General features: G+C 33.1%; 2 protein-coding genes across 8 annotated transcripts in view; one reads left to right on the top strand and one right to left on the bottom strand.

Annotated features, from left to right (window-relative positions):
* Positions 1-133: 133 nt before the first annotated feature.
* LOC138329373 (transmembrane protein 138-like) lies at positions 134-4,667 on the bottom strand. 2 transcript variants are annotated; one of them, XM_069276318.1, is made up of 5 exons: positions 4,568-4,667; positions 3,774-3,986; positions 3,238-3,409; positions 2,843-2,921; positions 134-1,985 (listed from the first exon to the last, which is right to left on the bottom strand). In XM_069276318.1, exons 2-5 carry the CDS (start codon positions 3,896-3,898, stop codon positions 1,876-1,878), a joined length of 486 nt encoding a protein of 161 aa, XP_069132419.1. In that variant the 5' UTR covers positions 3,899-3,986; positions 4,568-4,667; the 3' UTR covers positions 134-1,875. The 2 variants fall into 2 exon arrangements, with proteins under 2 accessions (XP_069132419.1, XP_069132428.1); XM_069276327.1 differs by having other exon boundaries at positions 4,594-4,623.
* Positions 4,668-4,805: 138 nt separating this feature from the next.
* LOC138329324 (gamma-tubulin complex component 2-like) overlaps positions 4,806-15,360 on the top strand; it is a 35,690-nt gene continuing 25,135 nt past the window's right edge. For 4 of the 6 annotated variants that reach the window (XM_069276278.1, XM_069276269.1, XM_069276260.1 and 1 more), the window contains exons 1-15: positions 4,806-4,912; positions 6,049-6,260; positions 6,581-6,662; positions 7,037-7,128; positions 9,237-9,294; positions 9,698-9,829; positions 10,402-10,501; positions 11,542-11,630; positions 11,916-11,993; positions 12,174-12,255; positions 12,731-12,808; positions 13,037-13,104; positions 14,134-14,178; positions 14,581-14,673; positions 14,978-15,039. In XM_069276278.1, coding sequence (XP_069132379.1) covers positions 6,208-6,260; positions 6,581-6,662; positions 7,037-7,128; positions 9,237-9,294; positions 9,698-9,829; positions 10,402-10,501; positions 11,542-11,630; positions 11,916-11,993; positions 12,174-12,255; positions 12,731-12,808; positions 13,037-13,104; positions 14,134-14,178; positions 14,581-14,673; positions 14,978-15,039 — 1,112 coding nt within the window. In that variant the 5' untranslated portion in view covers positions 4,806-4,912; positions 6,049-6,207. Of the gene's footprint in view, positions 4,976-6,048; positions 6,261-6,580; positions 6,663-7,036; positions 7,129-9,236; positions 9,295-9,697; positions 9,830-10,401; positions 10,502-11,541; positions 11,631-11,915; positions 11,994-12,173; positions 12,256-12,730; positions 12,809-13,036; positions 13,105-14,133; positions 14,179-14,580; positions 14,674-14,977; positions 15,040-15,360 lie in introns of all 6 variants that reach the window. The other 2 variants (XM_069276243.1, XM_069276252.1) reach the window with 2 other exon arrangements.

Raw genomic sequence — 15,360 nt, 5'->3', positions numbered from 1 at the left:
TAGTGTTTTTTTTTTCTTATTATGAAACTTACAGTATGTGATCCACCACACAGAGAAAAATACAAAGCTTAAAATTTGATTTAAAATTATGTCAAGTATTTCTTAAATGCACACAATGACAAACTACATATCAAAATTTTCTAAAAATGCATTTATTGTCATGTTCATATGCGTATATAAAAATATTTACAATCAATATATAATTTATATAATAAGTCTACACAAGGATACAAAACTTTACAAATATTCATTCTGTTAACTAACTATAAATGAGATGGATGCATGGACGGACATTTCAACCTAACAAACTGTTACGCTTTCACAACCTAAATCTGTAGATCTAATAAAAGCTTCATTGTTTATAAACCGTATCTAACACTGATGAACCTAACATCAATGACCTAAGCTTAGCAACCCCTGAACACATTTGAACTTCAAATTCTTATATCTACACATAGCAGTTTATTATGAAGTTACAAGGGTACATCAGTTACTTGATAAACCAAAAGGTTTATATGAATAATAATTAAAGACTAGTAGTAGGTTAGATGATTTTTCTCAAATTTCTAGATTTGTTTACACTTCTATTTTTTTTTTTTTTTAAATCAAAAACACAGATTAATTGTTTCTACATTAGAGAATTTCCTGAGATTACAAGTCTAATTTTAGCATTATTATCAATAGTTTTCAAAGGATGCAAATATTTCAGCAACTCCTATGTGCAGATTTGACCTGTAATAAGTAGGTCAAAGGTTGAATATAGGTCATCCACATACTTTTGATTCAAGAATTTCAACATTGTTTTCTTTGTTATTTTGGCAATGTAAGGCATTTCCATAATGTAACAAAATAAACAAATTACACAAAAGTTTTTTTGATTTTTTCAGTCAAAATATTTTGGTAGGATTTTTTATCAGAAAAATGCTGAATTCAAGAGCCATTTATGTAATTTTCAGTTTTACAACACAGCATTGAATGGAAACTTATCAAAAATTATCCATCTAATTTATTTTGCTACAAAAATGTTTTAATTTCATACTCAGAATCTTGTTAAAAGGCTCATGATCATGGGAAAATTATAGCTTGAAATAGAAAATCCATCATAGAAGTGCTACATTACTCCTTAACACTCAACATTCATTCTTAAACTATAGAGTATTCATACATTTAGGTGAGTCACTGATATCTAACCCCTGTGTTATTTTGTATGGCTAAAAAACTTTCTATAGCACAGCATGTCAACATTCAAACTATGTGCGATTTCATGGCAGTGTAGCTTGGTAATGTAAGGGGAGATAACAAATGGGTGGCACATTACTGATGCATCATTTAACTCCTTGTACATACATATGAAGTTGACTGCCAAACAATACGAGATTCACTGGGTCCTCCCATTACTGGTAACTAATTACAATAACCCTCCTTGAGTGAAACCAGAGAATCTAACAAGATTAATTTGATTTATATTACTTATTTTCAGAAACATTAAACAATGAGTTTAACAATATTTTAAACTCATTGTATTTTTTTCAACTTCACATGAGCTAAGACATTTGGCTGTGTTATGTCATTTTCAATAGTTATCCTTTTGTAAAACCACTTTGTTTAAATGTAATTTGTTTTCCAAATGTTGAATAGTTAATGACATCAGATGATGAAAGACTTCTTTCTATCTTCCAAGCAAATACATGAGGTGAATGTTCCAGGCACTATTAAAGAATCTATTAAAGAATCAAATATAGCATCATGATGCATATTTTAGCCACCACAAGGGAAGTAACTCTACACACACCTGGCATAATCTACCACAAACACACTGCTCTTTCACACAATCACTGGCAGCACTGTAAAAATGTCTGTCACAACAAAGTCTGACTATCTCCGTTTTTCAAACTCTTTCCTAATCCATGCAGAGTCCTGATAAAACCTCGGATCTCCTAACTTCAATGCTGTCCTCTTGTAAAAGTAGTAATACAATACAGCACCTGGAAAATATAACAATTATCCACATTAAAATTGTCTTTCTTTTGTAACCAAACTAAATAACTGGCATTTGTCAGAATGTTTACCCTTAGCACTGCAGTGTAATGGCTCATTCCAGATCAATCAAAACCCAATTGCAAGTATACCAATTTTCTATGAAATCGGACAATTTTTGAATTTTGACTTTTTTACTACTATAGGTCTCCTGCATCTATTATGTAAGAACAATGCAAGACCCTAATACTGCCATAGCTGACCCCACATCTATTATGTAAGAACAATGCAGGACCCTAATACTGCCATAGCTGACCCCAAATTCATAGCGGTGACTTAAAACTTTTACATTGATCCAGTATAGTGGCTGATTTAGGCATGTTGCAGTCTGCAATTTTAAGCACTTGTCCAATGCCCATGACGTGTAATTTTACGGCTGGACTATTGCCAATTGTAATGAACTAGTCCGATTTGACTAGTGGCTCCCTATTCAATTAATATCATTAACTGCTACATTTGCAAGAGCTATGGTCATTTGCATTTTTCAACACATTTTGAGTGCATTCTTTATGTGATTATTTCAGTCCGGATGCATCATTTTGTGAGAATTTGTGTTCACAAAAGCATCCAGACGGCAATTATATCTGTCCTGAGTTTACAAGTCCAAATGACTAGCAGCAGAAAAAATTAACGTCACAGACTGATGTTGCACTGTCACTATGATGACCCTGCCATGCAAAGAACAATAATGTGTCACTCAAAGAGTGACAGTGGGCTATGCAAAGATCATGACATATCAACCGAAATCAGTCAACAAAATCCAGTTTTGTATTAGGTAGTGTGAAAGGAAGAAGGTTGTACATACTTGCCCTCTGTATCACAAATATGGGAAGAAAGCCTGGGGTATCCCAGATATAAACATTAGGGTTCTCCCATCTCAAGGTCTGCAAATAAATGAGCACTGTTAGTAGAATCAACTTACATAATGATACCATATCTACCATGTGTACACAGTACACAGTGCCACAGATAATTGTGAATATCTTGATTTACCTTAAAAGGCTTATTTTCAATAAATGTCTAGTAGAGTGACTGAATTAATTTGCTCTTGGAAGCATTTAAATAATATTTTAAAAAAGTAACCTACAATTGACTGTGATTGTGACTTTCGTCCTAAAATTATTCATTTATGGTAATTAATTTTGAATGAGTATTATAATATCCAAACAAAATCATAAATCCCTGGTATTTTTAACTCACCATCTCCCAGACATGTAGGCCTACATTGAGACCAAAGTAGACAAATGTAACACCAATCACCATCTTAAATTTGTTGATAAGAATGTTCACCAAACCAGCTTGGAAAATGTATGTGTTGAAGAAGAGGAGGAATACTACAATCACAGCGAAGATGATACATACATCCTGTACCCTGCAACAGAAAGATATAAAGATGCTTGTTATGGCAATTCTTAATTATGTATCAATAAATGCAAAATTAAAAAAAAATCTCTGAACATTACATTAAGTATCTCTTGCAATGAGTTAAAGAAAACTATGGTACTGTACCAATATCAGGGCGAGGTCAGTATTGGATAGATACTCTCGATATAAAAAGTCAAAAGTAATGTTGAACTTAAACATGATTATAGTTCATTTCATCTAGCCACAATCTTTAGTTTAGTTTTTGATACAGCATTTCTTTGGAACTCAGTCCCAATTTGTTATTTTTTTTAAAAACGCCTTCTCTCCTAGCTAGAACAAACACATCCAACACCCTAATTATAACCACTTACACAAACATAACAAGTAGGATGACATTTTCAAATCTTAGTAACTCAATGAATGAGTTCATAAACAGGTCGATGAGCAGAAGGAAGTACTGGAGGTATAGGATGGGGCGGTATCGCTCAACCAACATGATGGCGGTTGGTGTCTTATCTCTCCGGTTGAAAACAAAATTTGTCACTACGTAGGATCCATTGTGCTGGGAAAATTAATGTGCAAATCTGTAAAAGATAAATAGAGCATTGATATAAGTCTTATTAAGTTATACTGTAGGAACCTATAGCGTAAGTTATGAACTAAGTAAGTCAAACTAGCACGATAACATGTTCAGATAATACAACCTTAGCAAATTAATGCGATTATGAAATAAACTCTGGATTTGACTTGCGATCTTGCTATATCATGCAATTATGCATAGGAGGTTATATCGCAATGCAGTATTACATCAAGATCAAAACCATTAGGATAATCCTAGCTTAGTTTTGTAGAAGTAAAGTTTAATCAATGTATGTAGCGTACTCACACAAAGATATTACTCCAACAATGTTAGAGGTATAGCACTATGAGACACTTTTGATCATTACGTCGTGTCGGTAGCCTATTGGCCATCATACATGTTAACTGACACACTGTCTTTTAGGCTAGTTTGTGTTGAAACTTGTTCCGTTTTGGACATTGCAATTGTTAAGTCTTCAAAACACATATGGATACAATATACAATGTAATATACATTAATTAAATGTTCAAAAGAACTTATCACATGTTAGGATATTCAAGAAATTATAAATATATGTATATTCACAGTTTGAACTATGTTACTTCACAGACACCATCTTTTCAACAGGCGGCCATTACTGTTTACGATGGCTACAACTGAAATCTCGCGTTATCTCGTTATTTCGCATCGGAATTTTCCAATGATTTCTTTTTCACAAATGTATGAAAACATTGTAAACAGCGACATTGAGAAGAAATGAGATTTAATTCGAATTTAGCACAAGTCAATTTATCCATTTCTTGGTTTAAATCTAAATTTATTTCACACACATTTTGGGTCACGTGACTGAGAGTGCGAGAATCAACATGGAGGATTGAACGCGGGAATGTTGACAGAACTTTTTTGAGCTGCTGAATAGAATAAAAACAGGTTTATATGAGTGCCTATTTCATAGCATGATGTCATACTTTTTATTGCACAACAAATGGCATGGTATGACAATGGAATTTCGAATAATTTGTTATCACGAGATTAAACTAGGAATTGGTGATGATTGTTTACATACTCTGTATCAGCTGTTAGGATTCGATAGCATTGCTGTAGGAATTGTTGATGTAGTAGGGGCTTACTGACTGTTTGAAGAGATAGACCAATGCAAAAATACGTAGGCTCTAATGGGACATTTGTCTTACAGTAGACCAGAAACATATACATAGAGGTTGGAAACTCCTTTGTTGACAGAGGGACCTCCGGTTTATAGGCATTTTGCCTTGGCTAACTACTTTTAAGTGTATTCTTTCAAACATGATATTTTTGCATCAAAACAAACTTTAAACATTATATTATGGTTTGATGTGATCAGTTTTCCCGATTGATGTTATTTAATATGATTTTTGAAAGCACGAAAATAAGCAATTTTACGTGGTTTTTCGAAAATGAGTCATTCAAAACCGGAACTGCATTTTCTTTTATTAATAAATAAGTTAAAATATATTTTTTATCTATCCAAAATCGTACTCAAACCATCTGAAAATTACTGAACTTTTACAACATATCAAAGCTATTCTTTAATATTCCACTATTTAAGAGTTTATCTAAAAATCCCTAAGCACATACAGAGGTGTATACATCTGCCGATCGTAAAATTGGAGGAGTTGCCAATCTCTATGTATATATGTTTCTGAGTAGACAAAAGTTCTCATTCTTAATAGTAAGATATGAAAAAGAGAATCTGTTATACGATACGTCACGTCTATGTAATGTATGTAAATAGATGTGACCTACCTAATTTAATATAATATCTCATCATTAGGAATGATACCCTATGCAGTAGGGTAGTTGATGGTAGTATGATTTTCGAATTTAGCATTTCAAATTACACCTAGAGCCGTGTACGTCCTACTCCATAATTTCAGAGGCCTACACATATACCTTTTGAATATAAATTAAGTATTGCACACAATTTAATGCATTTATGTCTACATATAAGTTTGCATGAAATAACATGTATGTTGTAACTCTTAATTTTTATATATCGATCATTGTTTTGATTTGTATACTTTCAGATGGGATGAGATGACCTGACTAAGTAGTTGCTGCAATGGAATGTTTTGTCAGTCATGCTGCCTGCTTTTGTGACACTGAGTCAGATAGTATGCAGCTGCCGGATTGAAATCAACTGTACCAAGTTTTACACTTAATTAATACACTCAAACTATTCAAAGATGAGTGAATTCAAAGTTCATCACCACGTCAGCGAACTGTTGAATCTGCTTGGGTAAATTTAAATATTTTAATCAGTTTCTATTTTGAAAATGCTTCTAACAAATTAAGTGCCCTTGATATTACCAATTTATCTGCTTGAAACCCCTCAAATTTTCAGAGGAAGGGTACACTTTACCCCTGATGAGAGAAAGTCAGGGGGCACGCTGTTACAAAATAACCTAAATATATAATCTATTTTGCAAGTCAAAATCATAAGAACTAGATATAGCTGGGAAAGCCCTACCAACTTTTATTTTTACTAAATAAAAGAGGTAATAAATAAATGCTTGTTAATTTGTTTTGAACTGAACAGACTGTTTTGTTTTGGTTTAGAATGAGATCAGCAGATCCGGTTGGAGCAGAGGTTTACACAGAGATGCTGCTGAATAACATGAAGCCATATATCACCACACAGGTCAGAAACTTATGATTATAGAACTGTATTACATGAATATCACAGGTCAGTTTTTTTTACCTATATTGTGATGACCTGTTGTGTCAGTGTAGGCGGAGTCATACAAACAATTTTCATCTGGGCTGGGTCTTTTTAATGACAGTTTTTAGCTCACCTGACCCTAAGATACACATACTAAGATACTACTGTATCATACTAGAATATAGCCATTAGGTCTGCCATCTTCTAAATTAGAAATGTCAATGTCAATGTTGTGGTCTGTACTAGTGCAGAATGATAATAGATTCAGATTTTTATCACTGAAGTATAGTGATTGAGTTCCACCTTTAGATGAAGAGGATCTTGTTCCTGAAGTATTATCATTTTCGTTACAGGTATCGGCCCATCAGGCAAAGAGACAGATTGCTGGATCCACACAGACACCCATTGAATTTTTAGCCAAATATGATGATCTGAAAGCCAAAAAGTAAGACTTTCAGAAGTGAAGTTAATGGAAAATTTGATAGTAGTTAGACCTGTGGTTTGAATGGGATAACCTCTGACAGAATGTTGATGTTGAAGGAACAAAGAAGAGAAAAAGTCTCAATGGGCTGAAAAATGATCATTAACCTATTGTGCAAAAACAAAATAACCTCCAGGCACTTAGATTTTGTAAAAACAGAGATCTAGGTTGTGAAGCCATCTCAACATCTGCAAATAATTTTCATTTGTTTTCATTCTAAATCCTGATTGGCAGATCCTTTTTAGCACCATCGTAGCTTATAGCATGACCCCTAGTTTTGAAAATCACCTTGTGAACAGGATATCTCAAGTTATATATCATTAACAGCAATGAAATTTGGCAGAGACATGTAGTTATAGAAAAGGACAGAACTGATAAAACTTGGCGACAAACAGACATAAACTGTATTATTGAGGAATTAAAATATATTTCATTCCTTCTTTCTCTATAGTAATATTTAAATGAGAAACACAATGCATGATGGGAAATTATATGGCCGACGGTACCACTTCATGCAAAAGAAATATGATTTAAGAAAAGATTAAGACAATTAAGAGATACATGTATTCATTATTTTTCTATTCTTAAATATGTTGCTCAAAGTGTCATGACATGATAATTACCGGTGATGGATAATCTATATTCCCTGGACAGTGTCACAAGTCAGGTGCCCTAGACTCATCTACCCATATACCCTTTAATGTTAAAGGGAAAAACAACAGTTGAGAGTTAATTAATGTATTTTGTTATCAAGGCCCTTGGAAAGGCTCGCCTGTAGCTGCCAGTGTCAATTTGTTGACCCGTAGTACACATTCTGTTGTGCCGAGACCCAGCCAATATAACTTGTGCATTGTTATTTTAATTGTGAAATTTACATTGTGTTAATGAAAATAAGATAAATATAAGTAATTAATTTCAACGTATCGAAGCTAATTCAGTTTACCTCTTATAACCAAGACAGCCAATCATCTTTGATTTTTTTGTCACTTATAATGAATTAGGCCCTCCTCCAGCAGGTATCTTTTAAAAGTCTATTCAACTTAACACTTTGATTATACATAGTTGTACATGTGTGATACCGATAAGCAATCATACAGGAAAAAGTTTCCCCAATTATTTTTTATCATATTACAATATTCTGATAAATATGAATTAACAGCATTGTTAAATGTCTGAATTTTATTAAATTTTCTAATATTAAAGTTAAATTGATGCTATTTGAATTGGTCCCAACAATATTCACACTAAGAAGATGCTGCTTGTGCATACGCTCACACTAAAATCCTTCTCATAAAAAGCTGTTCTCCACAAATTAATTTTTTTTATAAAACTGTTGATCTATATATATCAATTAACATTTGATATATGACATCTGTCTTTAAAGAATTTTATGATTGTTTTAATACCAACATTGATAACAAATACCAGTGGTCATTTGAATTGTCCTAATTAATTATTAGTTTAAACAGTGCATATAATTGATAATCAAGAATATTAGTCAAAACCAATCATTGAACATTAATTAACTGGACCATCGTGCTACGAGGCCATTGGCCTCTTGTTCTTCATATACTATGAAGAAAAAATCCAAAAATGGCGCGAAAAATTCGACATAATTATGACATCACAATAGAGACGTTGACGTTGCGTATTGATTTAGAAAAAATAATCCATTGGAAAATCAAAAGAATGGTAGGCATAAATGTAATTTATGGTATCAAGTAGTCTGAAAAATTAATAATAAGCATTGATGTAACTATTTTTTAACTTCATAGGGGAATGAAATAAATTTTGTTTGCAAACTTTTGTGAGAATCCCCTACACGGATTGGCACAGTTTGCAAACAAAATTTCTTTCCTACCCCTATGAAGTTAAATAAAGTAACATCAATGCTTAAATAATTATGACATCAATGGATGTACTAACTGTTTGAGGTTAGTGTACTTATATGACATATATATCTGAACAGTTTGATCAGGACCAGCTATAAAACTCTTTACCTTATACCAGTTCATGTTACCAAGGTTTACATGCTTAGGGTAAAGGATAATTGTTTGCTATATTCCCTGCAGTGTACGAGAGCTGGATCCCCTGGTGTTCTTGTTGTCCAAGTTAACAAAGGAAGAACAGGTAATGCTTATAAAAGAAATGACAAATATTGAATCACCACTGATGACATAATAAAGGATACATAGAATGTTGGATCAAATGATAGGTGGATCCTTAACAAAAACAAAACATTACCGCTTCTCAAATTTTTCTTTGAAGCCTTAAAGCTTTAAATCAATGAAATTTTGTAGAAATTTATCAATAAAGTTTTGTATAAATTCATCCATGAAATCTGTAGAAACTTTTCATAGCCAAGAAAGTTTATTCAGATTTAATGGTGATATCTCAAGACTTCTTCAGTCATAATTACAATCCTATTATCCGATTGGTTAGTTCTAAAAGTGCTTAGATTATAGAAGAGCTGTAATACTGTAATTTATTTCTAGTTTTAAATAACACAAAATAATAATGGTTACTTTTTCAGACCAAAGAGTTTATAGAAAAACATGCCAAGGACAAGGCAGAGGTAGCAGGTATGACTCTTGTCCCTCATGACCGAGTCACATCACAGTTACCTGCCCCTGGTGCAAAATTATCTGTACAAGAACTATCAGAGGTAAGTAATGATGTTAAATAAAGACAATGTCATGGTCAAATCAAATTACAGCATGAGCTGCTAAATCTATGTTATTAGTCGAGTAATAAAGAAAAAAGAAAGAAAAACCAAAGAAAAAACCAACATGAGTAACTCCATCACAGATATTTTGTGTATTGTACCAAGTAGATATGAATTATTGCATACACAACACTCGCTGTCTTATAAAATGTGATTAAAAAGGCAGTAGTAGCTGTTTTCTGAGTCTTATTCAAGTAAATAAAATCTGATAGAGGCAATACTGACTGAGAATTAATTGTCAATATTGCAACAAAAACAACGAATAGCAATCACCACACCTCTTACTGCAACTAAAGAACCATTGTGACCAGCTGCTTTCTCGATTATGTATGTTTTGCCTGGCAATAGGAGTTTTGCATGACGTTCCTATATACTGAAAAATTTGGATTGAGGCAAAATGTTTGATCTGTAAAGGTACAAAATATCTTAAAAACAAATAATTTCAAGATTGTATCACAGTTTTATAAGTAGATATATTATAAGATTTTAATGTCATCATCTTATTTTCACAGATTCGAGACAAGTTACTGAAGGAAGCCAAATCAGTCCCAGCCACGACATCATCAGAGATCCTTACAAAAGCTCTTCGTGAAAAACAGCTAAAACGCAATGGTATGTGTTGACAACACGTTTGATTAAGAGTCAAAGAGAGCTTAGTTCTCCACCGGGGAACTATGAAAACTATAGATTTGGGCAGTGTCGAATGTCTGACCTTCCCGTGCATTATCTTATCTGGACTCTTATCTCCTTTATTGCAAGGCATTGGAACCTAGTAGAACCGAGTAACTTTTACCTGTATTTTGACTTTGACCCCATTTTGTGAAATTTGATAAAATGCTTATCCATGCGCTCTCTCCTGTGTAATTAGGCACTGTTACTAAAACTTGGCTCATGGATACATCTAGGTGAGGTGGACTGGAATACCAAACTAAGGTCACTTTGACCTTTATTTTGACCTTTGATCTCCATTCAAGAAAAAGCCTGTCTGGACTGGATTTCCTATGTTATAAGGAACTGAAAATTCATTGATGGGCCAATTTAGGTGTTACATAGCTGATTCAGGTCACTGCAACCTACATTTAACCTCTACCTATGACTTTAAGAAAAAAAATTCAATCTCATGAGTCATGACACATACACCGAGGAACTTAAAATTTCATTTGTCATGTCTTCTGAGCAGCCACAGTAAGTAAAGGTTTACCAGATCTTCAAGAAGGAAAGCTGGATGATTTTACAAAAAACGCCAATCTTTTTAATAACTGCTTCAGACAGGAATGTTTCAAATTTGTTACCCATAGGTCAAGAGGTCATTGGAGAATATCGGACATTTTATCATGTACACTAGACCTCTACAGCCCTGAGCCCAGAGGGCCAGTACTTGTAATTTATAGTGATAACCTAAGGAAAATTGCTATTGACACATTAAATTGTACCTATTGTTTCTACTTTAAAGCACTTCAAATTTGTTACCCATAGGTCAAGGGGTCATGGGAGAATATCAGACATCATATCATGTGCACCTAGTCACTACAGCTATGAGCCTAGAGGGCCAGTACTTATAATTTATAGTGATAACTTAAGAAAAATTACCATTGACACATTAAATTGTACCTATTGTTTCTGCTCTGAAGAAGATTTTTTTTCTTATCTAGTAAATATTCCTCATCAACCCGATTGGCTGTTCCAGCGACCTTCTTTAACACTAGACTTCATCGTAGGTGTTGATGAACCAACAGATCAGGTAATTCTGTAAGAAAGTTAGCGATACATAGAACTACATTCATTGGTACACCTTTTGCTTTAGAATCACAACAATGTTCTTAATATAACATTTTAATGTTGATAAAAGTCCCAGCTTGTCGCTCCATCATAAGATATCATTCTTAAGTACATGTGTGTCCATGTTATGACCTTGAGAGAATACCACTGTTTATGTACATGCTGGTTCCTCAAACGACTTGCCCAATTATTTTCTACACTTAGAACATTTTAGACAAATTTTCATTTCACTATTTTATTTACTCAGAATATTGTACCCCTGGGGAGTCTACCACTAGCTCTACAGGAAAACTCCATCATTGAGGACATCCTGTGTTGCATGCAGGTAAGTCACTAATGAGTTTTGTGGCGATAAAATTTCATGAATACTTCTTTGTAATGTTGCTCCTTTGTTTGATAACTGAAGTTATTAATTTCAATGTATTTCAATTGCCTGTAAATCAGGTGGTGGGCTATAAAAATCACTTTTTGCCCTGCATCCATGTGAGTTCGTTTACATTGACAGGGTATTGAGGGGAAATACATCCTTGCTAGAGCTCTGACCGAGAGATACGCTCCCAAGGAGTTCATGATTGATCAAAGTCTGGGTATGTGGACACATGTATATGACATTGTATGCATTTATGGTAACATTTTAAGTATTTACGTCACAATAGTGTTATTACTGTAAACCACTTTATTTTCATAAGATACAAATTTTTGAATAATTTCACAAAGTGAATTCAAATGCATTGTGACTAATTGTATAAAATGCATGTGAATCACCTTGATTGTGAATTTATGTGTATTCACGAAAATGTTGAAAATAAAGATTTAAAGTAATACACGTACAGTGGTTACAGTAATTATTGTGTCAAATATCTAAAGAAAATAAAAGGAAAAAATATTTGAAGGCTTCTTTTGAAAATTTATAAAGTGGCATGGCTGTATTTTCTTGGTCAATAGAAAGGCTGTAAAATTTCGAATTTGAGAAAATATATATTACATAGCAAATGATTGAAGATTCTCTGAAAGTATTTGACATGGTTGTAGGATGTGATATTAGATAGTTTTCTGTTATAGATCCTTCTCTACAGGAGCTGGTGCGGCGTCAGTTACCACTGTGTTCAAACTACTCTACAGTTGTCCGCTTTATAGAAGGTCAGTATCATACTCTGAGCTTTCTAAAGTGTATAACATGAAATATTGATATTAAGTACTTTGTTTTGTGGTTTTAAGCTATTAAATCATTTCATGTGTATATATGGAATACTCATGGTAAAACATTAACTTTTTTCTCTTGGAGGAAAACCACGATCATGCCTTACCAATTAATCTGATCTTGCAATTGTTATTGTCATGTCTAAATATTGATATTCTTTTAAACAGAGAAATCAGCATTTGAGTATGGGCTGGTGAACCAGGCTTTAAGTGCTGCCATGCGTACACTCATAAAGGTATTTCTAAACATTTTTTTTCTAAGGGAAAGATTCTTTCTGCACAGTTAATACACATTTATATATAACATTTTGATAACTAGTACATATGTACACTTTCACCATCACCTGGTAAATAACCTTTGTACTCAAATGATGTCAAACAAATATGAGTAAGTTGTCTTTTTAAAATTCACAGATCAATGTTGATTTTGCTGTGCTGTTTTGCTGTAATAATAAGCGGTAGGATTAATATACCTGATACCTCTTCTTAGACCGCAATGATGAAGTCTTCTTCTGGCATGTTCTGTCTAGAATCATTAGGGCAATGAAATTATTAAGTGGTTGTGTCATATTTCATACAAACTTGTATAGGTGATTGGTTCCATTTGTATACAAGATATTCTGTGATTAATTATTATTAGCTCGCCTATTCGAAGAATAGGGGGAGCTAATGTTGTCACCCCGGCGTCGGCGTCAGCGTTGGCGTCCCATTTCACGTTAAAGTTTTTGAGCAAGTTTCTGTTTCGTCAATTGTTTAAGCTTAAGTCATCATAGATATTAATGATTTTATTTTCCTAATGTGTATAGATGCTGAACGTGATAATACAACCAATTTAGGGTCCTTTAGGTTTTTTTTGAGTCTGTTAATTTGTCATATTTCCATGTTAAAGTTTTTGAGCAAGTTTCTATTTTGTCAATTGTTTAAGCATAAGTCATCATAAATGTTTATGATTTTATTTTCCTAATGTGTATGGATGCTGAACGTGATAATACAACCAATTTGGGGCACTTTAGGTTTTTTTTGAGTCTGTTAATTTGTCATATTTCCATGTTTAAATAGTAAATACTTGAACATCAACTTCTTCTGAATAGGCGAGCTTTGCTGTTCTCCAACAGCTCTTGTTTTTTTGGATGCAATTTATACACATTTATAAATTAGGGAAAAGAAGTGAAATGTGTAAAATTGATCTTCATTAAAGTTAAAATCAAACCTTTACCGTGTTCCCTATGTATTCTGTATTAATTCATATGTCTGATATTTGACAGGATTATATGATTCTGGTGGCACAGCTAGAGCATCAAAACAGACTGGTATGTACCATAAATCCAGGATGAAGTGCAAATGTCATTATCTATTTAATTAAGATGCAGTTAAAAATTGTAAAAATAAAAATTTCAAAAAATTGCTTTGATTGTAAAGAATAGTTTCATCTTATGTTGAATTAATAATTGATACATAGTTCAAGACATCTAAAAATATTAACATCTTGTCTCAAATTCATGAAATTATCTTTAAAAATCTATAAACATCTTGCATGTTGATATAGCATGAATATTATCAGAAACATTATTACATTTGACATCCAGTTTGGTTAACAGAACAAACAAACTAAAATCCATCACCTTTGTATGAATTGTGTGACTTTTAAATGATCACAGGGAAACCTGACACTACAGAAGGGTATGAATTGTCTGACTTTTATATGATCACAGGGAAACCTGACACTACAGAAGGTGTGGTTCTACATACAGCCAACAATGAGGACACTAGAAATCCTGGCAGCCGTAGCTAACTCTGTCAACAGGGTAAGTTTATATCACATCCCACCTCAGAACAGTCGACATGTTACTTTTCTTTACCTTTATGTCATCAATATGTTATAAGTCTATAACACAAACGTCATCAATCTGGAGACTGTACCTACTTGCTTGCCAATCGTTTTTGTGGAACATAAATAACTTTCCATACTAGGCTACGAAAACAAAACAGTTTAGCAAATTACAATCTCCCATCAATAAATGTACAGCAGATACTTTAGAACTAGATCAGAAACAAGCATATTCTCTGTAAAAGATTAATAGTCATTATTAAAATTCAATTACATTACAGGGAGAATGTATTGGCGGTGTGGTTCTGGGCCTTCTCCACGAGAAAACCTCAGGTTTAATAGGGTAAGTTAACAGTTTGAAAGTTTTAAATATATTCAAATGTTCAATTACTTCTTCCAATATAATTTCATCATTAAATAACAAAAATCACCAACTTTGGTAAACAGTGATTTTCGTACTCAATAATTTCAGGGGCCTGCATCTTTTAAATTGGGAAAACACTTCATTTCACCTTTCTTAAAACATGTATATTTTAGAGTTTTTTCTTTATTTGGGAAAATATTTACATAAAAATTGTGAAAACACTGCAACATTTCTCAAGGGAAAGGGGCCTTTAGTTGACCCTAAATGTACCTTAAAAAATCAATGGTAAGTGTAGATGGT

This window comes from Argopecten irradians, chromosome 1 (assembly GCF_041381155.1).
Source record: "Argopecten irradians isolate NY chromosome 1, Ai_NY, whole genome shotgun sequence".
NCBI classification, from domain to species: Eukaryota; Metazoa; Mollusca; class Bivalvia; order Pectinida; family Pectinidae; genus Argopecten; species Argopecten irradians.
Note: the sequence above shows the minus strand (reverse complement) of the source record. Positions and strands in the feature narration are given on the sequence as shown.

What these genes read in the sequence shown, in the direction of transcription:
- LOC138329373 (XM_069276318.1), bottom strand. Translation starts at nt 3,898, where the DNA reads ATGTTGGTTGAGCGATACCGCCCCATCCTATACCTCCAGTACTTCCTT. An exon ending in GCCTACATGTCTGGGAGATG is followed by an intron (nt 2,922 to 3,237) that starts GTGAGTTAAAAA and finishes ATTTATTTGCAG; the next exon opens with ACCTTGAGATGGGAGAACCC. An exon ending in ATTTGTGATACAGAGGGCAA is followed by an intron (nt 1,986 to 2,842) that starts GTATGTACAACC and finishes TATATTTTCCAG; the next exon opens with GTGCTGTATTGTATTACTAC.